The 27,810-nt window shown below is 39.8% G+C and overlaps 2 protein-coding genes across 5 annotated transcripts in view; both read right to left on the reverse strand.

Annotated features, from left to right (window-relative positions):
- Positions 1-1,262: 1,262 nt before the first annotated feature.
- Positions 1,263-18,085, reverse strand: ikbke (inhibitor of nuclear factor kappa B kinase subunit epsilon). Of its 3 annotated transcripts, none has more exons than XM_008296037.1 (21): positions 17,944-18,085; positions 17,366-17,465; positions 15,565-15,702; positions 15,222-15,351; positions 14,950-15,131; positions 12,445-12,605; positions 11,176-11,286; positions 10,867-11,046; positions 9,220-9,416; positions 8,926-8,984; positions 8,712-8,803; positions 8,465-8,566; positions 8,116-8,173; positions 5,610-5,722; positions 5,448-5,524; positions 5,319-5,358; positions 5,109-5,210; positions 4,475-4,571; positions 3,095-3,186; positions 2,941-3,012; positions 1,263-2,849 (listed from the first exon to the last, which is right to left on the reverse strand). In XM_008296037.1, the coding sequence occupies exons 2-21, from the start codon at positions 17,462-17,464 to the stop codon at positions 2,786-2,788; spliced, it is 2,166 nt and encodes a 721-aa protein (XP_008294259.1). In that variant the 5' UTR covers position 17,465; positions 17,944-18,085; the 3' UTR covers positions 1,263-2,785. The 3 variants fall into 3 exon arrangements, with proteins under 3 accessions (XP_008294259.1, XP_008294260.1, XP_008294261.1); XM_008296038.1 differs by lacking the exon at positions 17,944-18,085 and adding an exon at positions 17,746-17,876; XM_008296039.1 differs by lacking the exons at positions 5,109-5,210; positions 5,319-5,358 and having other exon boundaries at positions 4,475-4,493; positions 5,408-5,524.
- Positions 18,086-20,639: 2,554 nt separating this feature from the next.
- The window catches only part of srgap2 (SLIT-ROBO Rho GTPase activating protein 2), a 29,917-nt gene continuing 22,746 nt past the window's right edge, over positions 20,640-27,810 (reverse strand). Inside the window, exons 18-23 of one of the 2 annotated variants that reach the window (XM_008296041.1) lie at positions 26,974-27,053; positions 26,446-26,626; positions 25,037-25,174; positions 24,159-24,372; positions 23,904-24,014; positions 20,640-23,818 (exon numbers count right to left, since the gene is read on the reverse strand). In XM_008296041.1, the coding sequence (XP_008294263.1) occupies positions 23,258-23,818; positions 23,904-24,014; positions 24,159-24,372; positions 25,037-25,174; positions 26,446-26,626; positions 26,974-27,053 (1,285 nt within the window). In that variant the 3' untranslated portion in view covers positions 20,640-23,257. Of the gene's footprint in view, positions 23,819-23,903; positions 24,015-24,158; positions 24,373-25,036; positions 25,175-26,445; positions 26,645-26,973; positions 27,054-27,810 lie in introns of both variants that reach the window. The other variant, XM_008296040.1, reaches the window with a different exon arrangement.

A 27,810-nucleotide genomic window follows, 5' to 3' on the forward strand; every position in this document is an offset into this window, starting at 1 on the left:
AACCGCCTGGTACTAAAAGTAGACTACAGAAAAGAACCTGGCACAAGCAGCAAACCACAATCACAGATCAAAAGCTGCTGAGGGCAATCAGACTGGATTAATTAGTGCAACATGTCGGATTTAACAGTAATAATGATGATTTAGGTTTTCCATTTGCCAATATACAAACAGTGATGAGGTAATTTATACCTAAAGAGACATTTTTTGACATCTGGTGACTGTTTTAGACAAAATAACGTTGTCTACTTATTACACACTGTAAAGAAAATCATGTAAAGGCAGTGAAAATCTGGCAGCAAGTGAGCCGCAAAAATATGTTTAACCTCTTTTGACCCCAGCCCTTGTTTGAGATGCATTTTTAAAAAAATTTTCCTTGCTATTTGATCTGATCAAATTGCAAAGAGGAATAAAAAAATAAAAAATACAAAGAATTTTTTTTTAATATAGAAAAACATTTTTAAATAAAACTATATAAAATAAAACAAACAAAATGAATAACAATAAAATAATAATTATCAAATAATTTTATATAAAATTATTAAATTAACTACTGTGGTACTATAATCCAAAATGTGATGTCCATGTATGTGGACACCAGCTCTTAAAGGGTTAAAAATAGTGGAATACTGTAATGTAAAACAGTAAATATGCCAGCAAATATCAGCAAAACAATTATATTTTTCACAGATTTAAATGGTAAAAGCATAGACTGTATAAAAGTTTATACAGTCTATGTATAATAACTATAAAACATATCACTATTAGTAAAAATACAGATTTTTGATGTGAATATGATGTAAAATTGGTGTTTAAATTTAGTGAATGTAAAATGTAAATTATTACTTCCCCTCCCCCCAGTAATTTAACAAAATGAGGGAAATTTGTAAAATAACAGGATATTGTTCAAGAAAAAACTATTTAAAAAGTTTATTTTTTTTACAGTGTAGATAAACTTTTTGTTGCAGAACTGTTGTGCCACTATCAAAACAATCCCACAGCTCAATAACAAACAATGAAACTGATGTGTAGGTATGAATCAGGACCATCAGTGTGGGCCATGATTATCTACTGAATATTGCCTTGATGTTGAACGAGGAACACAATGTCACACTTGTTTGTGTAGGCTCGAAACAGCAATAAAAGAAAAACTTTCCACTTTGCCAAAAGCACGTCATATGAGCTGCAAAAAAAAAAAAAAACCCACAGAAGCAGTTGAGCTCACCCCCCTAATCGGGCGGGGAAACACCCACAGCACTCCAACAGACTGAATAGAAAACTTTCAGTTTATTTCAGTGGGCTTGTGAGTGTCACAACAGTTGTTTTATATGCTCAGTTTTTTGAGCACTATTGTCACAGTCATTCATAACCTTACAGAATTTCCAGAGCGTGATGTTTCCTCATCACTGTAAACTGTAAGGCGAGGACATGAAATGATTTTTTTACTTTCACTTTACAGCCTGAAAATAGACTCAGTGGCGTCAGGTCACGTTATTTCTCAAGAAGAGTAGAAGGCTAAAAACGTGACAATAAAAAATTATATAAAGAGGAACATTAAAACAAATTCTCTGACCCCATGCATCACCTCATGCTTTGACCTTTTATAAACAACACATAACAAAGTCTGGGATTTCCCCTCAGGGGAGCCCACACGGGTTAATGTCACTTCATAATGTTATTTTGCTATACAGTCACTTAACTGTGATAGTTACGTGCACTTCTGTAAATAACAGCAGACTCTGTGGTGAGTGCAGAGTTTCCCCCGATTGGGTGTCTTCTCTTTTACTGGGAATCCCGTGATAAAATACAGAGAAATAACCTATTATTCCTGTGAAACGTCAGCAGGAACAGAGACAAACTTTAAAACCGCAGACTAAACTGCGGTTCGCCTGGAGATTCACATAGTTAATCACGCTATAAATCAGTATTCATTCAATGAATTAATGATATACTTGAAGTAAATGTACAAATAAAGTCATATTTGACAACTCACACCCCTCTTTTCATCAAACACACATAAAGAGATGTAGATTTCCGGCTACATGACAGCTTACAAGTATCCTGATTAAAATCAAGTTTTGGATTTCAGAAACCTGGATAAAACCAAAAAAAAACCTGAACATGTTACCTGGATGCACCTGGAGTTATTCAGGTTTCTAAACAGACTATTGTCACTGAGATGGTGAGACGTTGGATGCACAAAGATGATCACAAGCCTTGATACTGCTGTAAAATGAATAACCCCATTACTGATGTTCCTCTGTACACATCATATCCCAAATATGATTCAAACCCAGACCAGACTCACAACCAGGACAGCAATACAAATAGAAATGCACTTACAGATTGAGTCAGGTTAAATGTATCATTAAGGGTTATCCTAAATCTACAGTGCTTCTTCTGTAGGGTAAATAACAAACACAACCACAAAAACAGCCCAACTGCTGACTTGGCATTCATTCTGTTTTACCCTGACAGTCGATCACGATGGCAGCCTATTAAAAATACAATAACACTTAAAGGCATTAATGAGGTTTGTATTGAACTGCTGTACTCAGTCGCCGCGGTGGCCTTTCCTCTTTAGTCTTTCTGTACATCTTATCTCTAAATTGAGATTCACATTTTATCGATCGTCTTCAGCTGCTTCCTCTTCATATAGCAGTCCTTGGAAAAAACACATCCGCCAAATTGTTTATTAATGGCACTTCAAATGAGGCGGTTGTCAGAGAGAGTGTGTGTGAATTTGGGAGTTTAGCAACCACGGATGCTGCGTCTTCTTTTTTTTTCATCACAGTGTGGAGGGTCGGGCCAGACTCGGTTCCAGAGCTGCTGATGGGTTCACTGCTCCCAGACTGCAGGACCAAAGAAACACAGTCAACATTAAGCTGAGTGTGAGTTTTGTAAGGTGAGATTTATGGACAGGAGATGGGTCACTCCACTGACCTCTCGATAACGTTGTTGTTACACTGCAGCTCCCTCACCAAGATCTCCATTTCCTCCTTCAAATGGTGCATCCTATAATAAAGCATGATGTATTGTCAGGGTAAATTGGGAAGCTGTCTCCATTTTACACAACCACACACACAAACAGACAAACCTGGACACCATCTGGTCCTTGTCTCTGGGTGCAATTCCAGGCTGTTGTCCTTCCCTCTTGGACTGCAGACTGAAAAGGATTCTGTCCATCGCCTGAGGAGGACAGATGAGACATTACATCACCACTGAGATCCATGACATCACTAACACTAATATCTCCACGGCGCTTTGTCAGCACTAGAAAATGCACGCACTATCACTCTGCTGTGGGAGGGAAACGCCCCGGCTTGTTTGGAAACCAATCACGATTGTCTTGGCTGTTCTAAGCCCAGGATTCAGCAAAATAATGTCAGGGTTGGGCGGGGAAGACTTGTTTTGGAGGGACATTTGCACACGAGGATGCGAGCACTATGATTAAAACGGAAAAGTTTTCACAAACGAAAAACAGAATTGACTGTTTGATGTGACTTTTAGTGATTAAAAAAAAAAAAAAAAAAAGACAAACACAATTTGATGTTTTGAACTTAAGATGAAGCCTGCCTATACTTTATCTCCTATTATTTCCCATAGCAAAAACAATTTTAAAAACAATCACATACCGATAGATTAAAGGGAGGAGAAATAAGTGTGCAAAGCACGAAAAATGGCAAGCTTATACCTACAACCTACAAGCATGTCAGACTGCACATCTGTAAATATAGTATCAGCCTGATACAGAAATCCTACAGGTCCCTGTTTCATACATGAAAAACCTGATGGAAGGTGTTAAAACTAATAATGTGCACCTTGTAACTGTCTGAGAGACAGGTTGTGATGTGTGTTTAATTTGTGTTCGATTGTCAATTCATTGTTTTTACTGTTTATACATAATTAAAAACTGAGGTAAAAAATGTAATAAGTTGAAAAAGGTACAAATGGTAACAGATTGTTAAAAAATAGGTCACTTTAAAATGTATGTTTAGTTTAAAGTTAGGTACTCTTTATTAGACTTTTATTTTGATACATCAGGCCACATGACTAAGGTCAAGAGGGTAGCATTGTGGGTCAGAATCAACATGGGATGTAACCGAGACACCTAACGCAAGTCATCGTCATTCTGCATGTGGTCTAAGAGGCGCATATGCTAACTATCTTTATTTTGGTTTATATTTCATGTATAATGTTGTTTGATTTTGCATGGACAATATTATACAAGTTTCTGTGGTGTGTTATTTGGTGCAATTGTATGATAACGTACCGAGCCTATTCAGCTGAATATGCTAACAGAAAGACCGAAAGATCCACAAATGTCTGTGTTTAATGTGCATTTTGTTTATTGTGTCTAGTTTTCACAGAGTTACACAGTGTTTCCGAAGGGACAGACAGAGAAGAATTAAAAATAAACCTCCGTTGACATCAGTACGGAGCGTGACCTTTTCATTAGACCTGTGCAGCTACACACCTTATTCTGGCGCTGCTCACTCATCTCCAAGTCTGCCAACAAGCCTGTAGAGAAAGAACTGAAGTCCTGTAGTCGTGTCTGCATTTCCAGCAATACACTGCAAACAAAAGAAGTAGAAAGAGGAATGAAGACCTTCTCGATTTTCTTTTATGTACATAATTTTCATTACCCTGGATATTTGGTGGGTGAGGATGTAGTGCTTTGGATGATATCGATGCTCACATTTATGCCTTAAAACTGTCCCACTAGTGACTCAGCTGTCACTCAAAGAAATGTAACTTTTTCTTTTTCTGGTTTGTAGAATTCTAACTTTGTCATACTGCAGTTCTCTGTACTTCTAGTCATGGTTGTTCTACTTTCATAAAGGTGCAGGATTTTATATTTCAGTGAAAAAGTAGCTCACAGTGTGTAAAAATAAGACAGGAGCAGGAGCAAAATGACATGTTAACAAAAGTGAAGTGAGGATTCATAATGCACTGCTTCATAGCAATGTCCTGCTGGCATTTGCTAGTCATCTTTACACAGGCTTTTGTCTGTATGAATGTCTGTCAAACCAAATAAACATTATTTGTTACTACTCAAGAGTTGTCAGGGTAATAATCCTCATGCAAAGACCTTCAGAACTTTCTCTGACCTGCTCCACTTCCTCGTTGAGGCTAAAAGCTCTTTGTATCTGTGCACGTAGTCCTCCCGGAAGAGAGATTTCACTCGCTTAATGTAGGATGACAGGTGGATTCTGGCAAGGAAGATTGACAAGCAGATTACAGGAGAGGCTCAGCTACTTCACAGGCTGGAACACCGGCTGCGTGGTCACACAAATCCTTAGTGAAAGCTGCATACTCACTTCTCAAATTTGTGGATTTGCTCGTCATTATACGCCAGCTCTGTGGTAAACATTAGAATCTTTTCAGGTAAATAACACAATACACAAACATCAAACACAAGGTATATATAATCAGAGACGTGTGCATACTGCCAGTCAGTCTGTCTTTACGATACTGCTGATGAATTGCCATTATCTTCTGCAGCAGCATCTCCATCTTCTGACAGCTGTGGGAGACAAGAGGTCCAAGTTTAAATACCAAAATCCCTTTTGCCTGCCCTGAAGCTTTAAATCCCTGCTCCCTCAGAGTACCTCTTGTCATTGGCCAGAGTCTCTGACAGCTTGGCCTGTTCTATCTGCAGGTGGTCCAGCTGGTTCTGAAACTCTTGGATGCCAGCTGTGTATATCGGTAGGTGTTTATGGACCTGTAGAGACAGCAGCCAGAGAGTCTTATACTCAATAAATGAACAGAGAACAAATCTGCACTCCTGCACTCTAGACTAGTCAGCATATCCAGCATTTGTAATGAAGGGCATCTGAGTCCAGCTATGTCGTCTCTCTGTCTAGTTCCTGTCTCTCATGATGTTGCAATTTTCACTTTAAACTGCAGAGGAGAAAACACTCTTTGCTTTGCATTTAATGCTTTCGCAATTCCATCAGTATAAGTCTTGCTGTAATACCAAGGCAATGTGAAAACTGATTTGAATACATTTCAACAAATACCCTTCACACTTTCCACCTACAATATACAATATAGCACCTCATAATCCTGGTAGGGAGTCAATGTCTACCCCAAGCACATACGATACATAAGGTGTGTCAGAAAAGTTTCAGGACTGGTGTCACAAAAGATATATGTCAAATCCAAACTACAAGTTTTCCCCTTTGAAGTAATCCCTCTGGAGTCCAACACACTTTCCCAGTCTTCTCTGCCACACCGCCATGCACTCCTGGAAGGATTCTTCCAGGATCCTCCACAGCTCTGTCATCACAGCCATCTTGATGTCGTCCATGTCTTTAAAACAGGTCCCCTTGAAGACCCCCTTGAGCTTGGGGAAGAGGAAAAAAACCACAAGGAGCCAGGTGGGGTGAGTAAAGAGGTTGCTCCAGCACGGCGATGTTCTTCTCAGCCAGGAACTGTGGGATGCTCAGGGCATTGTGAGCAGGCGCGTTGTCATGGTGAAGCAGCCACAACTTGTCCTGCCACAACTCTGGCCTCTTCTCGCGCACTGAACGAAGCAAACGCTGCAGGATCTCTTTGTAGACGAGCTGGTTGATCATCTTAGGGGGAAAACTTGTAGTTTGTGGTTTGGGTTTGAAATATATCTTTTGTGACACCAGTCCTGGAACTTTTCTGACACACCTCGTATGTGGCCTTCAAAGCAGGCACTTTGGTTAATGTCTCCTTTCTCACAAAGTCTACACTATACTTCAGTCCTTGTTTTATCTTTTCTTGTCACTCTTTCACTAATTTTCTAATTACACTAAATTCCCAGTTTATTAGGAACAATAAGATAAAATTAATTCTTTTATTCTACACACTGAGCATAAACACAAACTGCAGCTTCCAAAGTGGAGATAGATGGATGAATGAATCAGGTTGAATAAATGCCATTTTGAGATCATCGGCACTGGCTGATTAGTTTACGGTAGGACGGAATGAAAACATCTAATTGCCATTTTTCTGACAGCAATTTGATTCACAGTACAATTTTCTAATGTGTGTCTAATTTTCTGTAAAACCTGAGGGAGCGCTACCACATGAGATTAAAAGCATGACTGTGACACAAGGACAACGTCATGAATTTGCAAAATCCCTGACACAGCAGTTCAAACTCTGGGTTAGATGTGATTGCAGCGTTTGCAATTTGCTGACTGTACTGTTTCGAATTGCGATTTGGATTTGAAATTGATTTATTGTTCAGCCCTAACTCACTGCATTTCACGAGGCCGGTAAACAAAAGAATTAGTGCAGAATCTGCAGTAGGGAAACCTTTTCTGTCATACTCAGAGGCTGCTGTAAAACAACAGGAAACTTGCTTCCCAATTCTGATGTAACTTTACCTGACAGCAAACGGTAACACTTAATTTCTTTCTTTTTTTTTTTTTTTAAAGCTGAACATATTTAATTTGCCACTTAGTAACATATACAATGTTTACCGTCTGTATAATAAGGTTGAGTTTGATCTTTCAGCAAGACATGTTACATTACACTAGTTGGAAATTGTAGACTCACAAGCCTTCAACCAGCTTAAACGAAGTTACAGGGGCTCAGAACACGATTGCATGGGCGTCCCTAGCCTCCACTCTTCTGAGATTTGTCATAGGGGATAGAGTGGGACGGCATGCAAATGTGTGCTAGTTTTAGAAAACATAAAACTTTGCACTGAGGACTTACTTACTATTATTATACTTGACAAATGGAGCTGTGTTGTGGTTAAACAGTTACATATTGTAGCTGCTAAAAACAAACAACATGATGATATTGGAGTTACATATTGGCCACCCAGCTCTGTAAATAATATGCATCAGCTGTTGTGAAACCCATATCAGTTGACCACAGAGTTGAATCAATGCCTCTCTGAAACACTTCCAACAAAAGAAAATACTTTAAAGGACTTATTGAATGGCTGTCATATTAGTTTGTATTAGCTGTAGTTCAGTGTACATTAAAAACTACAAAATTAGTATAAATACTGATTATATACTGAAAAACAAGCAGCACAAAAAGAAACTTGCACAAGTAAATTCCCAGCACCACTATAAAGAACCGCATTAGTCAAACTGGTCTCTGATGTTGCTTTTTGAAGACACTCACCAGTTGTAGCTTTTGACTGTGATCAGCTAAGCCTTGATTTTCTGAAGTGTAAGGGCCCCTAAGGAGCAAATAGATATGAGAGGAAAAAAAGACAAAGTTAGAGATGAGATTATCAGGAATGTTAGTGATGTTTTGGACTTCATGTCAATAAATGACATATGTCTGATTCTACTATATTCTTACGAAAGACTGAGCCTAATAGGTTAAGGAACCTCAAGGAACAAGTGCAGCTCAGTAATCGTGCTATTGTTTACCATAACCTTTCTCATGTACCGGTGAAAATTCACATTACAAGTGCCGCACAATGGATTTGCTGTGTTTATACCAAAAAGTACGCAGTTAAACTTACAGTGTATGAAATCTGTGATCTGCACTGAGGCAGGACTGCAATCTAACGGTGATCATCGCAATACTGTGCATGGCTTCTCCACATTCACTGCGCATCTTCATCCTGAGAAACAATCAGAGTGTAATAGAGGGAGCCATGGAGGACAAACGGAGGGGAGAAGAGTTTGAAGAGGATCATTTCCTTGAGTCATTATATACATCAGTGTAGGGAAACAAATTATCTTTAGTTTAGCATGTGTTCGTCTCACATGTAGCTGTAGTATCCCTGCAGCAGCAGCTCTCGGTGTGTGTGCAGCAGCTGTACTATCCTCAGATACTGGTGGACCACGCCTACTATCACCTAGAGACAACAGGGGATCAAAGGAGAAAAGAAATTGGAGCTTTATGATCCACAAAATTCACATGAGAAATGAACTAAACATTAGGCATAGGTGGGACAGAAAATTAGAAAAGCAGCAGTACCTTGGAGAAACTGTAGTCTGCCATGACATCAAACTTGGAAGGAATGACGGGAGTCTCTGCTACAAGACAAAGAAGAATTCCACACCCCCCAAAACATATGATTTAGTCATGTGCATGCTCACGTTTTACTTTAAATACCATCACCTTCCTTTATAACCAACCTTTATTCATAATACAGCTAGAGTGGTTTAAACTGAAATATGGTTCATATCCAAAACAGCAAAGATAAAGAAGAGAGAAGCTCAAAATCTCACAGAATCATATCAAAAATGTACACGACTTAGTATGTCTTACGTTCTCTGAAGGGCAGGCTGGTGTTTGCTTCAGGTGCATAGCTGAGCAGAATGAGGGGCCGAGAAGGGGACGTACGTGGAAGGTTGACCACCTTCATGTTGCCCTCCAGGGGGAGGTCATGACCCAGATACATCAGGTGTTGCTGCTGCACTCCGATACCAGTCTGAGACGCCACCTCCTCAAAGAAGGCTGACACGCTGGTTGAAAATAGGGACAGTGCTTTTGTCCATTTTTAAATTCCAGGTGAAATTTTGTCTCCTGATTACATTCTAAGATTGAGGTCAGCGCTCCTGGTCATTGACATTTTGTTTAAATCTCTGCATAGGTGCATTTATATTTATTACGAGGGACACAATTTTTGCAAATGTGTAAAGATGCATGGACAAACAATGATCAGTGCACAATAACTAACAGTAACTGTGGTAAAAGTCAGTAAAAATTACTATCTGCTATTAGTAACAGATTATCTGATGGTACCCTTTAAGTTTGTTTGGAAAAGGTTAATTAAAGGTAAAATCAGCAATTGTAACACAGTATACTTTTGTCAAATGCACCACATCTCCACAACGTCCCCCAGGTGATCTTCTGTGTGTGCACAAAAAAAAAAAAAAATTGGGGTTTTTGCATGGCTGCATAAACAGAAACAAAATAACAATCCAAACTAATTTGCAGAAGTTTCTAAACTACAAAACTAATTGCTGACTCAGCACTATAATTTTTTCAAGATTATTATTTGACTTTTTTTTACCCGTCATATGATAGCATAAGAAGAGATAAAAACAGGAAACATAAAAGCAGAAAGAATGAAAAACCAAGCAACTATAAAGCCTGGTCGTGGATGTCACAGTGCCGGGTTACTGCGCACCCCCCACCGTACATTTTACCTAAATTATTCATATTTTATTTATTCAGCTTACACAAACTCATTTTCCTCAAATTAGAAGCTTGCAACACATACTTTCTGAGTTCTGCTGCAGGGATTCAATTAACTGAGAGGAAAAGTCTTCATACAAGCAATTTGGGATTATAGATATAATCTAGAGCTCAGCACAGACTCTACTCGCAATATCACATTAAATGTATTACACACATTACTTCCCATTATGCTGCAATTGCTGCACATTTCTGGCATGAATTATAGCAAGAGTTGGGGGATTCATTAGTTGAATAAGTCTTGTGGTCAATAATTAATGTAAACTTTTCTAAAAATGTCCACATCCCATTTCCTTGCGCTGCTTAATTTACATGTATCCAGTTTGTTGTACATCTTCTTCCACTCTTACCATTACGCAAAGCAAAGAAAATAATCAGGGCAAGGATATTTAAATTCTGAATGGTCATTTTCTCCCCTTACATGTTGTGGCAACAACCTTATTATATCTCCTATATCACTACAAATATGGGTAAAATTCTGCAGTTAAGAGCCCCAGTTTGAAAGAAAAAATAATACATGGGAAGTGATCACACTGTGACATCCTCCTGCTTTTAGTTATACGCTTTACAATAAATCTGAAAATGTCTCATGATTCAGAAACAATGCTTTTGATTACAATTCTGTTACAATTTATACAAATCTGTAGTCTTTACACTGCTTCATTTAAGTTTGATCAGACTAATGTGTTTGATGATAGACCCATGCAGACGTACGTGTTGTAGTGCTGTATGTAGATACTGTGTGGCATGGCCTGCTGCAGAGAGAAGAGATGAACTGGCTGCCGCTGTAATACATCCGTGGTGGCTGTGAAGAACTGGTCGAAACCCCAACACCTCTCCTGGTCAGCCTCCAGTATCCCTGCTAGCACTGGAACCAGCTGCACCCTCAGACCCCTAGACAGAAAAAAGAAAGAAAAAAACAGGAGGGACAGAGGGAAAAGCAAAAGGTAGATGGAGACAATCAGATGTTCTCAGTGAAGAATCACAGATATGTGATTCAACATTTTCCATTAGGTAACATACTGTGACAGCTGACAGCTGTGAGGTAGGTGGTAGCTCCACTCTATAGGTCCACCCTCCACCCGCTGGACGCCAGCTATTGCTCCCATAGGTTTCCCTGTGGTTATTTTGTACCTACACAACAAAACACACACGTCAGGCTGATGAAACAAAACGCAGCATGTCCTGCCAATCCAAAGAGAAGACTCACTGATAAAGACCCTAAGCTGTTGGGGACAGTGATTAATACTGGTAGTTTGAGGCTAAACTAAATATCAGAAAAGACATGATAAAGCAGAAACTCAGCACTGAAAGAATCCTGACTAGAAATCTAAAAGAGAATTCCAATATGTCAAAGATGGTGGTTGCATGATACTTGTCCCAGCCCTCCTATGAAAAAAACAATAGTCTGCTTTTTGGCGAACATCCAGTCAATTGTGTTGTTGCACTGATTCAAGGGTGATGCTGTTAAACTGTGCACATAAGCACTCGAAGTATAACAGTGAAAGAAATTGCCTTTTAAATAGGGATGCATGAAATATCAGCGACCACATCGGTATTTGCCGATATTAGTGTTATTTCCGATATATCCGTATTAGTCTGATGAACAAATTTAACCGATGTTTGTCTAACATTAGCACCTTCGTCTCAACATTTGATATTGCTGCTAATTCACAGATGTTTTTGCTAAATGGTCCTGGACTTTAACGTTAAATATGTTGAAATATTTTTATATATGTTTTCTTGTTATGTAATAAAGAAGACTATATGGTCTAATTTGGTATGGGCTTCTTTTGAACAGCTTTCACGTTCTCACAGTGTTTACTTATACTCATGTTTCGGTGTGAACAAAAAACAAATATCGACATCGATAACATCGGTTATTGGTGATATCAGAAATCTTAATATCGGATATTGGCATTGGCCAGAAATTTTAATATTGTGCATCACTACTCATAAACCTTATTTTGGGGCAAAGTCGTTGTTTTTTAGCGCTTTTATATCAGGTTTGACTGGTTATTTAAGACATACAGTTTCTATGTTGTGGTGATGAGTAAAATAGCAGTGAGTGCACTCTCTCGCTCTCTCCCCATTCATTTAGACAGAGGTTTGGTCTTGCTTGGGTCGAAAATAACTGTCCAGGGGCATTACCAAGATGCTTGCTGAGTGGCGAGACTTGCCTATAAAGACTTTGACATGACATTTTAACTTATTGTTTAAGTTGTGGAGTCTTTGCTGTTGGAAATGAATTGTCTGCGATTTACTTTTTTGACACCAAACACATGACCTTACATGGTGGGTTTGTTCCTGCGGGGTCCTTCATACGGTGTGAAGGGAAGACTCCCTGTGGCAGCATGGTATAAGGTTACACCAATACTCCACAGGTCAACACTCACTCCATAGGATTTCTGATGAGGCTTACGCAGCACAGCACGCTCATACATGTCTGGATGCTAAACACATTAACAGCCAAACACAGCAAGAAGAGAAAACACAATATGTCACATTAATATCTTGATATGGGTTGAGATTATCTGTACTGTTCCATTCATATACAGTCACTGTGCATCACATAAACCAATGTTTACTGGGCTGTCAATCTATTGTGTGTATACAGCATTTCTATGTAAAATCTGTGCTCTTATACATGGTATATTTACTCATTTGGCCACTAGAGGGACACCCAGTCCTCACAATGGAAGGTGCTTTTAAATCGTAACATTTGGCCTTTTATAGGCTTTTTCTTTTTACTGTCGATGCAACACTGTCCGGTTGACTTCACTGTGAACCTGAACCTGGTAACACAGGATTTTCACATCAGTCCAGAGTGGACTTACATGCAGTGGTGGCATTATTAACAAACAACTAATAACATATAACATTCAGATCTCAGTTTAGAGGGTGAACCGTCCCCAATAGGAAGTTGGGCAAAGTAAAATTATTTTGTGCAGAGAAATCTACAAGCACACAACCCGAGTATAAAAGGAGGCAGTTAAATCTGTTGAAATAAATTGGCCGCATTTATTGCACCCTTGACATTCAAAACAGATACTGCTCTTTTCTTAAGAACGTGTTATTCATATAACAGTGAAAGGTATTATCGTTTCTGTGACAAGCCTAGGGAACTTATATTGATAGAAAAAGGAGACGTTACCAAATGCACAATCTTATCAATAAATCATACTGACAATATTGTGTACTGACACAATGTTGTTATTATCACATCTCATTTCCCCTTGCTTGGATGTCTTTATTTATCCAAGGCATGAGGTTATAATGCAGTTTCTCAGTAATGCCCCCATCACTGAGGCAGTAAAGGACTTTCTGTTGATGAAGTCATATCATAAATGTTCTTTACTGCAGCAGTAATGGACAATGAATGCAGCGGTCTATGCTAGGACTGCCTGCAGGCTAACCTGAACCTGAAAAGATGGTGTAAGACAACTCTGAGTGCACTGCAGGTTTGAGAAAAATCTCAGAAACACAGCTACTAAGGAAAGAGGTGCCTATACCTCTTCTGGGGAGCATCTCCTGTTTTTGAATACTTTTAATACATAGTTTATGTGTTTTTGACATGTGTCCTGTTTAGGTAGCAAAATATATCAAAAAGAAGTTTACAGACTTCAAAGAAATTTGGTGAGATGCCGAAGAAAATTCTTTAATTTTAGCCAGTTCACCTTTTCACTACTAATCTAATAATGTGTAATCAATTTTTCCTGTACTCTGTACATGCTATATGTGCATGGCTCTGGAAACATTTGTTTGTAGCATGTTGTAGCCTTGGCAGAGGTATCCACTTGTCTACTTTCTCAAAGGCACTTTAATCAAAAAAGTCATTTTTGACTGCATATTCCTAAATGAGAAATGCGCAATGATATCAGCATGTTGTTCGTAGCTGCAGATAAAGGCTTTAAAATGAAATACTGACATTGAAGCAAAATAAGGCCTGATAGACAACTAAGATGAAAATGTTGCAGAAAAATAAATATGGCATGTTTTACATGCACTGGTGACCTGTCCAGGGTGTCCCCTGCCTTTGCCCTAAGTCAGCTGAGATAGACTCCAGCCCCCCCGCGACTCTAGTGAGGATTAAGCGGTGTATAGATAGTGGATGGATGGATGGATGTTTTACATGCAAGTGGAGGTAGTTTTCTTTTTCTTTTGCCCAGTAAATGTGTAAGTTTGAAAAGCATTGTACAGTTCTGCCCACTTAATGTCATACTGCTTTATAGAATATCTTGTTTATAATCATAAAATATCAAAGTCCTGGATCATTTCCTATATAACCTATAGTAAAACAGCCCGTTCATTGTCATAGAATAATGTCATAATCCCAGTTTTTGTCACAACAAAATTCCCTGAAATTGATTCCAGGAATAACTTCTGCCTGTTTAAAGTTATGGTCGGCCTATCATTAAGGCTCACAGGCCGAGCGTCCGTTATGCGTGGCAGATGATCACACCAGCCGTGGAAGGCAATGTGTTTGTTTGTTTGTCAATTACCTGCTCCTCCGTATACCCTCTAATTAAAGGAAATAACTTTTAATGATGGGGTCATCTTGAAGCCCGCCTTTTGGAATATCCCAGATATAGTCATAATTCCATCCTGGACCTAGGGTATGATAATAAACGGGCAGCACTGTCCTACATATCTGTATCTGTCAATGGACAAGCATTGTAACAATGGGCAAAATACTGTTATTTCAACTACAGGAGATACCAGATGTTCGGAAAAAATATGTGCATCTATTAGTATTTGTAAGGCTTACTAAGTTTATTCATACTGCTGTTATCTTACCAGATACTCTTCAGTTCCATAAATGGATACAAACTTTTCATCATCGTCTAACTCTCTTGCTGCTCCAAAGTCTGTCAGCTTGTAGACAGACTTGCCGTCCTCCCCGACCTGCCGCATGATGTTTCCTGGCTTAATGTCCCGGTGTACCACACCATTTTCCCGCAGGTGGTTCATACCCTGCACTGAAGACAACAGACAGGGAAAACTTCAGAAACATACACATGAAAATATAGAACAATATCACATACATATATATATATACACACACCCACCTACACACTGTAATACAGTGAGGAACTCTGTTTCAGGCAGACCAAAGGCGTTTTCTGGCTCCTCCAGCAGGCTGAGCAAACTTCCTCCTGAACAATACTCCATCACCAGCACCTTCTGTTTGGAGGGCAGCTGGCAAGAGAATGATAAGACAGATTGTTGTTGGATTAAACTGGAGACTTGGTTTTTGAGTATCTTCATCTGATTCCAGTATTCATCAGTGTAAGACTATGGATTGAAATGGCATTTGATAAAGACGTTGAATGAATTATCTCCATTTATCAACACATCTGTGGTTTACATATGCCCTTATTGTTGTCTTTTCTCCCCTCTTCATAGCCTTACCTCCTCCACAGTGAACAGCCTGACAATATTGCTGTGGTTAAGCTTTCTCAGCATCTCAAACTCTCTCATCTGGACCTCATGTGGGCGGTTGTAGCTCACCATGTTGAACACCTTGACGGCTACAAGTTCACCCGACTTCTGCACACACACACACACACAGAGTCAAACATAAACACTTTACGTCAGCAAAGTAGATCACAGCATCAGGTGAGAACGTCAGCAGCAGCCCACATCACTGTAACCACAGCCTTTTCTATCTCACATCCTGACGTCGCCTCGGAGCCAAAAAGTAGGTTGAAAGACCTGAGATGACGGCAGCAAGGATTGAATGACTTCAGGAAAATATCTAAGTGCGATTTTTAAGACAGATACTGCAATTTGATATGCAATATAATTCAAAATTGAGCTTCAGTTGAAGTAATAGATTAAAAACAGACAATAGATCATTACCACATGAGACACTGGCTCAGACATTAGATAGATGCTGCAAGTCCATCACAGAGCTAACACAGAGAAAGAAAAACATAGACGCTCATTTTTTGTCTGTGGACTGAGAGGAAGTGACAGCAACTGGAGAAAACCCACGCAGGCACAGGAGGAAGACACAACCTCCACATAGAAGATTCAATCTTCAGATTTTTTGTCAGACAACAGTGCTGACCATTACATCACTATGCCACCAGAATGAGAACACAAACATATAGATTTCTTCCAACATTTTTAATTGTTATAGAAAAACAGAACTTAGTTAGTACAAGAGCTAAGATTGTGTTAAGTTGATAGATAGATAGATAGATAGATAGATAGATAGATAGATAGATAGATAGATAGATAGATAGATAGATAGATAGATAGATAGATAATTCTGTAAACAATCACTGACATTGAAATAGGTTTGACATGCATGGCTGAGGAGCAGGATTTAGACTATGTTAAGTTAAATGAAGTATTGCAATAATAAAAACAATACACCTTGGGTCAGATGTGATGCACAGTGTGTATTTTAAATTGCAGATGTATATGGATAAGCTGTTGGGGACAGTGATCAATACAGGTAGTTTGAGACAAACTAAATAATAAAGATACGAATTGCTTCCAACATTTTTTTATTTGGCAGACAACAACAGAACTTAGAAATATTGCAAAACCTGTGACTGTGTTAAGTTAAAAAATAATATTAATAAAATCATAATATTATAAAAGGATCTTTCTGTAAACAATCTCTGAGATTGATATAGATTGGACATGTATGACTGAGGAGCAGGACCAAGACTATGTTTAGTTAAATGAAGTAATAACAACACACTCAAGGTGTGTATTTTAAATGGCAGATGTACTGATATGGAGCTAAGCTGTTTGGAACAGTGATTAATACAGGTAGTTTTAGATTAAATATCAAAAAGAGACATACTAAAGGAGAAACGGCACCACCAGGACGAGAACTTAAAAATACAAATTGCCTTCAACAATTTTTGTTTGGCCCAGAACAACGGAACAGAGAAATATCACAAAAGCTGTGACTGTGTCAAGTTACAACATACATAAATAATAGGACCTTCCTGAAGACAATCTCTGACATTGAAATAAGGCAATCACGGCAGAGCAGCAGCATATACACTAAATTAAATGAAGTAATAATGAATAAGAAGTAAACATAATTAAATACCAAAAAAACGACTTTGGGTCAGATTGCTGCTATAAATTGCAGGATGCTCTTATCGCTTTATTACACCTGGTGATTTGGATTAGAAATTGATTTATGTAGATGCTATGAAGACAGGTGCATACTGAGTGCGGTTACCTTATTCCGAGCCTTGTAGACGCTGGCAGTGGCCCCCTGACCCAGGACATCCTGCAGGGACCACAGGTAGGTTGTTGTGCTGGCTGTCAGCCCCGACATACTGCAGGGAAAAGAGGCATGAGAACAGCAAAGCAGAGACAAACCCTGTGAACTCTTCAGGAAATAGCAACAAGCCAATTCCTGGCAAACGCCAAAACAAATAAATACATGCTAGCTGACGTTAGCTAAGAGAAGTAGCTCATAGTTTGATAAACTAAACTCCTTTACAAATTATAACATTATGCTAATTATGCTGTTTCTTGAGCTGTAAACCAGCTAGCTAACATCACGACGCTGACTTCTCATTTAAACACAATTTATGTTGGTAGTTAGCTACTTACTGTCAGTTAACAACTAATTTAGTGAGCTCTTTTTACTCATTAGCGGTAACGTTAGCTTAGCTGTACATAACTTTAAAGCTACGGAAGCTAAATCACGTCAACCGTAAAAAACATTAACTTCTGTCAGCTCCGTGTTTTTACCGTAAACTAAACCGTGTGCGCAATAAACTTCTTCAGTAAAGACAAACAGCTGCATACCTGAGGAATGGCTACTTCCTGGACAGGTCAGACTCTTATTAGAGGACCTGCTGTTGAATAGGGACAGTGAAATCCTGAGGTTCTGGACCCAAACAGCTGGTTTTCTGAGCGGCGGCAGCTTCATCACACTGCGGTGTCTGATGTAGGAAGTGCGGCTTCACACGGGGCGGACTCTCCCTGATGACGGAAACTCGCCTGAAATAGCCTTCAGACTGTACGTGACTGTGAAAGTACACTGAGCAGAGGGGAGATCCCATACACTTGAAAAAAAAAAAGTTTTTCCTTTAAAAAAAATAAGTATTATATTTAAAAAAATTACAGACTTCTTTTGAGCCCTGTTGGGAACCGCCTGGTTAAAAGGAAACTATGGAGGAGTTTGCATCCTGCTATTCATGTTAGAGCTGCAACAGTGAATCCATCAGTTGTCATTTATTACATCAGTCGCCATCTTTAATTGGTTTTTTTTTTGTTTTTTGTTTTTTTTTAAAGTTGGAATCCTAGGATGTTAATCCTTAAGGTTCAGGGTTATTAATACCTGTGGGTAGATTTTAAGAGTTCATTTGCCAAAACAAATAACTGCATCTTCACAAACCTTCAGAAAACCCACTTTTCCATCATCTACGTGAGGCAATATCAATCAAACTTCAGTTATCTCTTTTTTTTGTCATGTCATTTTTTCACTGAGTCAAATCCACTCAACTTCAGTTTGATGTTACCTCAAGCAAGAAACAAAAAGGTAAGTGTTCTGAAAATCTACAAAAATGAAGTTATCTGTTTTTGCAAATGAACGCTTCATTTGTTTTGCAGAAAACAAATGATAGCATTTGGCATTTCTTAACAAAATACAAATTGAACCTGACAACCTGACAGGTTCTTGATCAAGTGACAAGACAAGACAAAGACAAGACAAGAAAGTGCTCAGTATTCCGCCATTCATCAATATAACAGCAAGGAAGTAAAAGGTAAGATAAAATCGATATTATCAAGATAAATAAAAATAAAACACAATAAAAGAATAAAAAATTTGGGGAAATAAAAGCAATCTCTGGGATAAAAAACAGTATAAGAATGTAAAATGTAATTTAATTTAAAAGTCACAATGATAGATAGAGCTAAGACATAAAATAGGCAGAATAAAATAAAGTGCAAATGTTCTTATTGAGTTGCAACAGGAACAAATCTGTTTTTATAACGCTGTGTTCTGCACCTTGGGACTAAAAACCTCCGTCCAGACGGAAGACGCTGAAATTCACTTCGTAGAGGATGGGAGTCATCATTAAGGATGGATAAAGCCATCCTCTGTGTCTGTTTAGTGTGCAGGGAGGCTGGACAAGACTGTGACTCAGCAGTCAGGCGAGTGGACCATCTCACTCTTTGGTTCAGTGAGTTTTTCTCTGTAACAGAAGTCTGACCTAACCAGGCCACCAAGCAAAAAGATCAAACAGACTCAATAAAAGAACAATTTATTTTTTATTGTATTATATTTTTATTATATATTTATTACTATATCTTGCTATTGTATAGTTTAGCATCATTTTAAAGCCAAGTCATGCTTTCCACATCCATTTGCGCAGACTGATGAGCTGACTACCTAGTACAGGGCCATGCCAGTATGCACACATGGTTGCAGTGCCCCTTATATCAAACAAAGAAAAAAATTGTGCAACCTAACAGGATGTATGCAGCTATGTGCAGATATACAGATAAATACAGTACAAAATATGATTAAAATGTATGGGCGTATCTGTTGTGTGGACGGCCTGCTTTGTCACAAATTTTGGGCTACATGTCGATGGCCCACGATGGTTGTGAATTTGTAGTAATCAGTGAAGTACTCTATGTATCTATGTCAAGACGTTATAGACTTTCTATTTCGGAAGCACTGACCAATATTTTTCAGGATTTCCTGGTATTTTATTGCCCAAATTACGAATTGATTAATCAAGAAAATAATCAACTAATCACTTCACAATGAGAATATTCTTTTGCTGTAGCCTCAATTAAAACATACTTGAAAAAAAGTTTGCCGACTAACAAACAACAGTTAAGTTAGATTTGAGAGCACTGAGTTCAGTCACAGTGACAGACACTTTTTTTTTTTTTGAAAGGTGGCCTATGGAGTTTTCTTGTAAACAAACCAAAGTATTTTTTTTACATGGAAACTCCTGGAGGGAATTCTTGAGGTCAAACAAGTGTGACTACATTTTCTTCTTCCTCATCAGCAGATTTTTATGTGTTTAAATTCCAGCATTGTTTGCCTCCATGTTTGTTAGGGAGCAGTGGGGAACCATTGTGACTGTGTAGGGATTTTTTTTTGTCTCCTGTTGTGTCAAGCACTTGAATAAGAGAAACTTTCTTTAAAAAAACGCACCATACTGCACTTCCTAGGCCCGTTTAGTAATCTGCCCATGTAGCGGAGTACGGCTTTGTTTGAGGTTTGTTAGATATCCTTCCTTCTTCTGGTTGCACAGCTTTAGTGGTTCACCGTAAAGTTTTGGTTAATGAAACCCCTTAATTTCCACTTAATCTATATCTTTATGTCATTTGTGTCTTTAAGTAATGCTTCACAATCAAATGTAATAAACGGACTGCACCTTAGACAAACACAGATTTTGAAATAGTCTGATATCTGTATTTCATTCATAATTTGCTGGAAGTGTAATGTTTTCAATTCATTGCCACAAACAACTCAAGAATCTTTATAGCAAGCAATGTTTATTAAAAAACAGAACTACAAGAACTACACATAGAATTATATAAGGCCTATTTGATTAAACTACTATTGCTATTACTGTACAATATTGTACCAAAAAAAGAGTGTACCTCTGTAATGTACAACATTGTATATACAAAGTACATCTGAACACAGGATTCTCCAGTAATACAGAGACAACTATAAATAGATTTGACATTACAGTCTTGTTTTTTTTGTTGTTTTTTTTTTAGTTCTGCTGTTTTCAATTGGACACAAAAATGCATATTTAACAATATTCAACTCCAACATATCATCCCCACACAGTTAGTCCACATGCAAGCCAAGTTGTTCAAGTGCACGATGATTGATTCGAGATCGAAGAGGGTCCCAGCTCCCCTCGACAGCACGACCGGGACAAAACACACCAACCACCCACATGCATGTCTGTATGTGTATGTGTGTGTGTGAGAGCGTGTGTGTTGATGAGGCGAGTAGTTCATGTTTCTGCACCACAAACACGCGCGCACACACACACACACAGTCCCTCCAGTTGTCACGATGAGGTAAGAGCAACACAAATACACCAGGTAATACACAAACAGTATACAGAGATTAATAAAAAAAAAAAACCCTTAACAATAACGATTCATTACCTGGAAGAGAGCATACAGGAATGCAGTATGTGCTGTTTTATTTTTTTTTGGGGGGGGAGGAAGGGGTTGTGGAGAAAGGGCAAAGGCGTGATAGGATACCTGGGTAAAGTGAGTTCAGTATTTTCTCGAAAAATACGACCAAAAAAAAAAGGCTTTATTAAGTTGACCCTGAATGGCATGTTCTTAAGTCAGTGTTTGCAACATTATTCACATATTCCTTATTTTACCACCAGATCTAATTTTGGAAATAGCAAATAATATCAAACAAAGATTAGATTTGGGTTTTCTTTCTACTTAAAGCTGGCCTGCCACTGATGTTACAACAGTGACTGAAGACATTTCAGGTATCCCCGCAGGCTTTTTACCTGCTCACATGTATAGAGTGCATTTTTTTTCTCTCCCAGCACTAAGGCTGCTAGTTCTCCAGATTGTGGGATAAGTGATTTCCATTTATGATGAGTAGAAAGGGGTTGGGTGAGGTGCATACATGCTGTTTATCCATGCATGCTCACACAGGCGCACACACATGCATACCTCCAGACGGCTACACGTTCTACCCTCAAAAATATTTTCTGAGCGTCAACTGGGAGAAACAAAACATTTAAAAAAGAACATAAAGAAAACTTTGCTTAAGAACGCATCAGATGAGGTGGTTGGTTGTGCTTTTATCTAAACACACTCAGGAGGATCCTCAGCTCCATGCTTCCAGTTATCATCATGATTATTAAATATACATACACACTATTAGAATAATGAAACCCTTGTTTTTTTTTTGCTTTGTTTTTTTTGTTGTTGTTTTAACTGTTAAGTCTGAAGTATATAGTCAAAAAGGAGCAAGATGGGACTTTTTTTTGAAGTTGTCTCATAGCTGGTACTGCAATCAGCCAGCTTGCTATTGTGGCTGCTGTCTATGGCCCCAGCATGCAAAGAAAACCTGAAAGGCGTTTAGCTGCCACAAAACACCACCACATGCACATTTGGGGAAAATGTGCACGTGTGTTGGTGTACAGTCCAACATTAAATACAAAAATGCTGGGTTTCAGTGGTCCCCTACAAACGTAACAGAGCTGCAGGAGAAAAGCAGCATAATGCCACGAATTATCAGCTTTCATTATTTTTATTGCTATAAATGGATTTAGGATTACTGTTGGCCATGTTAGCTTTATGTTATGTTATGCTCCTGTTGTGGTACTAGTACTAAACAGCAATTTAAAAAATAATCACAAACATATCAAACACTGGAGGAAGAGATAAAGTAAAGCTCTTGATCACATGACTTACACTGATATTTGGCCCAGTTTTCATTCCTCTCATCATCCCCACAAGTCCACCTTTTAACTCCAGTCTTCCACTTCTGAAGCAGCAAGTCAGTGTGTTTCATTTCTACACAGAGTGAGAGCTTAGCATTTCACAGTCTATTCAAAGAAATCAAACACTCCCATCCAGTCTGCTAGTCATGGGGTCATTAAAAAGAAGAAGGAAAAAACAAAAACTAAATTCCTGTCATGTCTACTATACAAAATCAAACAGTGCTTCTTTTTTTTTTTTTTTTTTCTCAGTTCCTCACGTAGATGTGTGTGTAAAGGCAAGTAACACTCACGCCCACTCAAACACAAATTCATATGTCACAAACAAGTGTAGTAAGCTCCAGGTGCTGTAAATCTGTAGGTGTCCACCTTAAGTCCTGTTCCCTCGTCAAAGATTTTCAAAATCCAGCGACCTCTGGAATCTCTGTGGTGGCAAGAAAAAGAAGTGTCTTTGAAGGGTCCGTGATAGTAAACGAGAGCTGCCAGGAGAGAGCAGAAAAAACTCTTGACAGAAGTGGCGCGGACACCAACAAGTGAATGCTACACGTGAGTAGTGGGTTAGGGGACTGTGTGAAAATGAATGAAGTGCTTTTGGCACCTGGTAGAAGAGCTGTAAGAATCTAAGAGTTTGTAAGAATCAGTATTCAGTCTGAGGTGACCTAAGCTGGGCAGGATTTGTCATTAGACTGGGGTGGAGGAGGGGGAGGAGGGGTGTGGGGGAGAGAGTGTGTGTGGCCTGCAGGGGGAGGAGGAGGCGTAGGGGGGACGGTGGAGGTCGGGGAGCCCATCGCCGGACTGCTGCTGCCTCCTCCACTCTTTGGGAACACAACGGGCTTGGGCCTTGTTGCTGGGGGGCGCAGCTCTCTAAAGGAAGGTACAGACGAGGAGAGGGAGGAGGAGGACAGAGAGGGGGACGTGGCAGAGGGCAGGGGGCTCCGCGGCTGGCTCTTGGCGGGGCGGAAAGAGGAGGGCACGTCGCTGGCTGAGGAGGCACTGCGCTGAAGTGGATGGCCGTGCGAGGAGCCCCCCTCGCTGTCCCGCAGCAGACGGGAGTGGAGAGGACTGGAAGGCTCCGAGGCTCCTCCTCCTCCACCACCAACACCTTTCAGCTGCTCCAGTGTGTCCAGCACCACGTCGGGGGTGTGCGTATGCTTCGGGGTGCCCTGTCTTTCCAGCTTACTCAGCTCACTCAGGGTAGAGCTCATGGTGGCCTCAATGTCCTGCAACACAGGAGGCACGTATAAAGTCAACACAGTTGCAAAGTTACAGGCCAGGGAGTAAGTAGGTGTGAAATGAGAGGCGCACCTGTGAGCTGTGCTCCACCTGGCCTATGACCTCAGGGTCTAGTGGTCTGTGGTTGCTGAAGCTCTTGGAGCGGGCCGCTGTAGTCGTCTTCCGTAACTGTGGACTCTCCACCTGAATGTTCATAATGGCCTCAATTCAATGTTTTTCAAATGTAACAACAATAGATGAAATAAATAATAATAAACTGAATTGAATTGAATTGAATTGAATAGATGACTAACTAGCAACGACAAGCAGCTGCAGCAGTTACAGTACCTTGGTCTTGAGTGAGGAGTGGCGAGTGACTGAGTTGAGGATGCTGTGAGCACTGACGGGTCGTTTGTCTCCTGCTTCTTTTATCAGAGCACTGCCTACAGGGAGAGAAGCCGTTCTCACCCCTCCTCCCCCTCCGCTGGGTCCTGGACTTGTAGTGTCGCTCTCTGAGCGGAACGGTCTTCGGATGTTCCCGGGCTCAGGCCGTTTTCTTAACCTGAGTGAGAGAAATACTTTAGTTATATTTTGCAAGTATTTCTACTGCATTGCTGTAAATCATTGAAGAATCTGAGAAGGACTCTGCTTTGTGATCTTGGTGAGAACCGGTAATGTGAAGGAGTGACAGTTCCAGTCCTAAACCTCCCTCATCAGAGCCGCTACAAATTAATATTAAACAGGATTGATATTTACTAGTTTAAGTCTGGATAGGTGTGATTATAATTGAAGCACCTGGAGCAAAACTGAAAATTACATGACAAAAACATACACTGGACAAATACAAGGATGCATTCACACTACGACACCAGATTATCTTCACTGGGACATTTTAAGAGGTAGGTGATGCACCGGTACACCTCTATGATGTAAAGTATTATTGATGATGTTAAATTTGTTTACATCTGCTTAAATGAAATCACTGAGGTGATGCACTGCTCCTTAAGTGCTCTCTCAGACATGATAATAGTGTGTGATATGCCATTATTTTCAGTGTATGTCCTCATGTGCATGATCGCAACCCGATTTCAAAATCTGTTTTAACCCATTTTAGCATGAGCGCAGCTAATGTTGCATTGTTAATATCCCACTGAAAACTAAAATGATTAATGCCAACAACTGAAAACTACAATTTCAACTGAACCTCTACATGCTAGAGAACATACTTATTCAGGTTGGCCAGATAGATGTCAGCCACGTGAGCTCCTGTGGGAGAGGCAGCGCTGCCTCGAGTGGACACCCTCTCCTCCAGCAGGTCCCTGCTGTCCACATCAGGCTTTGGACTTCCCCGTCCCACATCAGACCTGAAACATTCCAATAACAGTTCAGAAATCATTTGTCTTGCACCAAACCAACAGAGACAGGACTAGATCCCAATCTGACACATCACATCTGCAAGAAACGCTTTGTTTAATGTCACTTTATAATTAGCAATTACTGCACAGACTTTTCACTCCACCGTCCACATGAGCAACACTAAATTGGCATAAAGAAGCATAGGCAATGATGAAAACTGTATTTTGTGTACGAAATGAATAACAGAAACACTAATTGCCATATGTTTTTCCACTTTTCAAAGCTACACAGTGTCTTAGTCAGAAAAAAAGCAACTGCAACTTCAAGGGTAACTCCAGTGTTTGTCAACCTGGTTGTAAAGCTCATATTTTTATGTATGATGGCTGAAACTAATAACCTTTTACTCACTACATCTATCGTGAGTTTTAGTAAACCACTGACAATTAGCATAGTTAGACAGAGAGTGTTACCTTGTATGTCTGTGAATTTGAACTACATCTACAGAGCAATCACCAAAAGTGAAGTCTCAGTGCCGTTGTCATTTTGTATTATTCAACTGGGAAACTTGGGCACCTAAACTTTTAAAGTTTGTAACTACTTGGCTACAGAAGAACCCATCCATCCATTATCTATACACTGCTTAATCCTCTCTAGGGTCTGGAGGCTATCCCAGCTGACTTAGGGTGAAGGCAGGGGACATCCTGGACAGGTCACCAGTCTATCACAGGGCTACACTTAGAGACAGACAACCGAGCACACTCACATTCACACCTACAGACAATTTAGAATCACAATTAACCTCAACATGTTTTTGGACTGTGGGAGGAAGCCAGAGAACCCACGCTGCATGGGGAGAACATGAAAACACCATGCAGAAAGATCCCAGGCATCCTAACCGGGATGCGAACTGGGGATCTTCTAGTTGTGAGGCGACGATGCTAACCACTGAGCCACCTTGCAGCCGTACAGAAGAACCCTCCCACTAATTTCAGCTAACATATCTACTGCTTGAAAACAAGTTAAGTCAGGAAGGAAATTGATTTACTATGATATGAAGTTTGTATGACAGCAGATCAACTTCCTGGGATTTCCGGTGAACTTGTTTACTTTTGGTCAAGTGAATTAACGAGTGTTTGATCTTTGCTATTTTTCTGTTTGATAGAAGGCTCTTTGCTCAGGGAGTAAAATATCCTAATCAACATTTAGAACGGTCAGAAATATGACAGTGAGACCCAATACTGTCTGTTCTATCAGGACTAGTTACTGGAACACATCTTACATGTCTTGGACCACAATGTACTGGTGCGGCACCAGTCCGTCCACTCCGTTGTGTCGTCCCTCCCACCAGTCATCAGAGGCTCGCTGGAACAGGAGCAGAGACGCTCCTTTCTTGAACGATAGCTCCCGAGCAGTTCGGCCGGTGTAGTCGAACCGAGCGATGGCTTCGACTGGCTCAGACTCTGAAACAGCCAAGGAGCCTGAGATTCAGAGAACGGCCAGAGATGGGAAGTGGCAGAGAAGCGGGAGGCAGCAGCAGCAAATCAGAGAGAAAAGACAGGTGGAAGAGAGAGGAGCCAGATTAGTGCATAGCAGGTTAGTGCTGCTGCATATGGTGACTGCACAAAAGTTAAACACTCTCATAACAAAAGCATAATTAACAGGTTACTGGGGGGTGAGATGTGAGCTGGTTTTAAAGATTAAAGGCAAATTGACGGGTCAGAAAAGCGGGATGAGATCTCATAAACTAGTGACAGGAGGAAACATTCAGCACACACAGTGCACGTAGTTATATGTGTGTGTTACGCACCATCTTCGCTGTTGTGGGTGACAGAGACGGTGTCAGGCGCTGGCTCTTCCACAAGGGGGGGCTCACAGTGCGGACTGTCACTACAGTGGACACAGAGGGCAGGAGAGGTTAGGAAACACAAAAGCCTCAGACTGACATCATGAGTGAGCTCACAGTCCTCCACTGAGTTACACAAGCTGATAACGTACCAACCACACCACTGCCTAGCGCTGAGATCATGAGTGTCTTGCAAACTTGTACACTTCTTGAAATAACATTTGACATGCTAGGAAATATAGGAGAGAAAGATGTGACAAATTTCCTGATTTTGAACTGAGGATGTTGCAGTTCATGATCACCTACATCATTTTCTAAAGACTCCACGCTGCTGGGAAGCTTTTGGAAAATAGTGATTTTTGTTGATTTAAACCCTTCATAGAGCACTCCTTGAAATATTTGGAAAATGAAAATTTCAACCCTCGGGTGTTATTGAAGGATGTTTCAAGATATTTTTTACTTTTGTGACTTTAAAAAAAAAAAAAAAAAAGTTGTTGTACCCTACATGGTAACTTGCCCGTCTATGGTTAAAAAAAAAAAAGGGGAACTAAATAAATAAATAAATATGCCATTCCCATAATAAATAAAAGAAAAAGTAACAATCTGCAAAAAACATTTATCCATCCATCTATTATCTATACACCGCTTAATCCTCAATAGGGTCGCGGGAGGGGCTGGAATCCCAGCTGACTTAAGGCGAAGGTAGGGGACACCCTGGACAGGTCACCAGTCTATCACAGGGCCACACTTAGAGACAGACAACCAAGCACACTCACATTCACACCTACAGACAATTTAGAA

Source organism: Stegastes partitus, unplaced genomic scaffold, assembly GCF_000690725.1.
Source record: "Stegastes partitus isolate 25-593 unplaced genomic scaffold, Stegastes_partitus-1.0.2 Scaffold1096, whole genome shotgun sequence".
Classification (NCBI taxonomy): Eukaryota; Metazoa; Chordata; class Actinopteri; family Pomacentridae; genus Stegastes; species Stegastes partitus.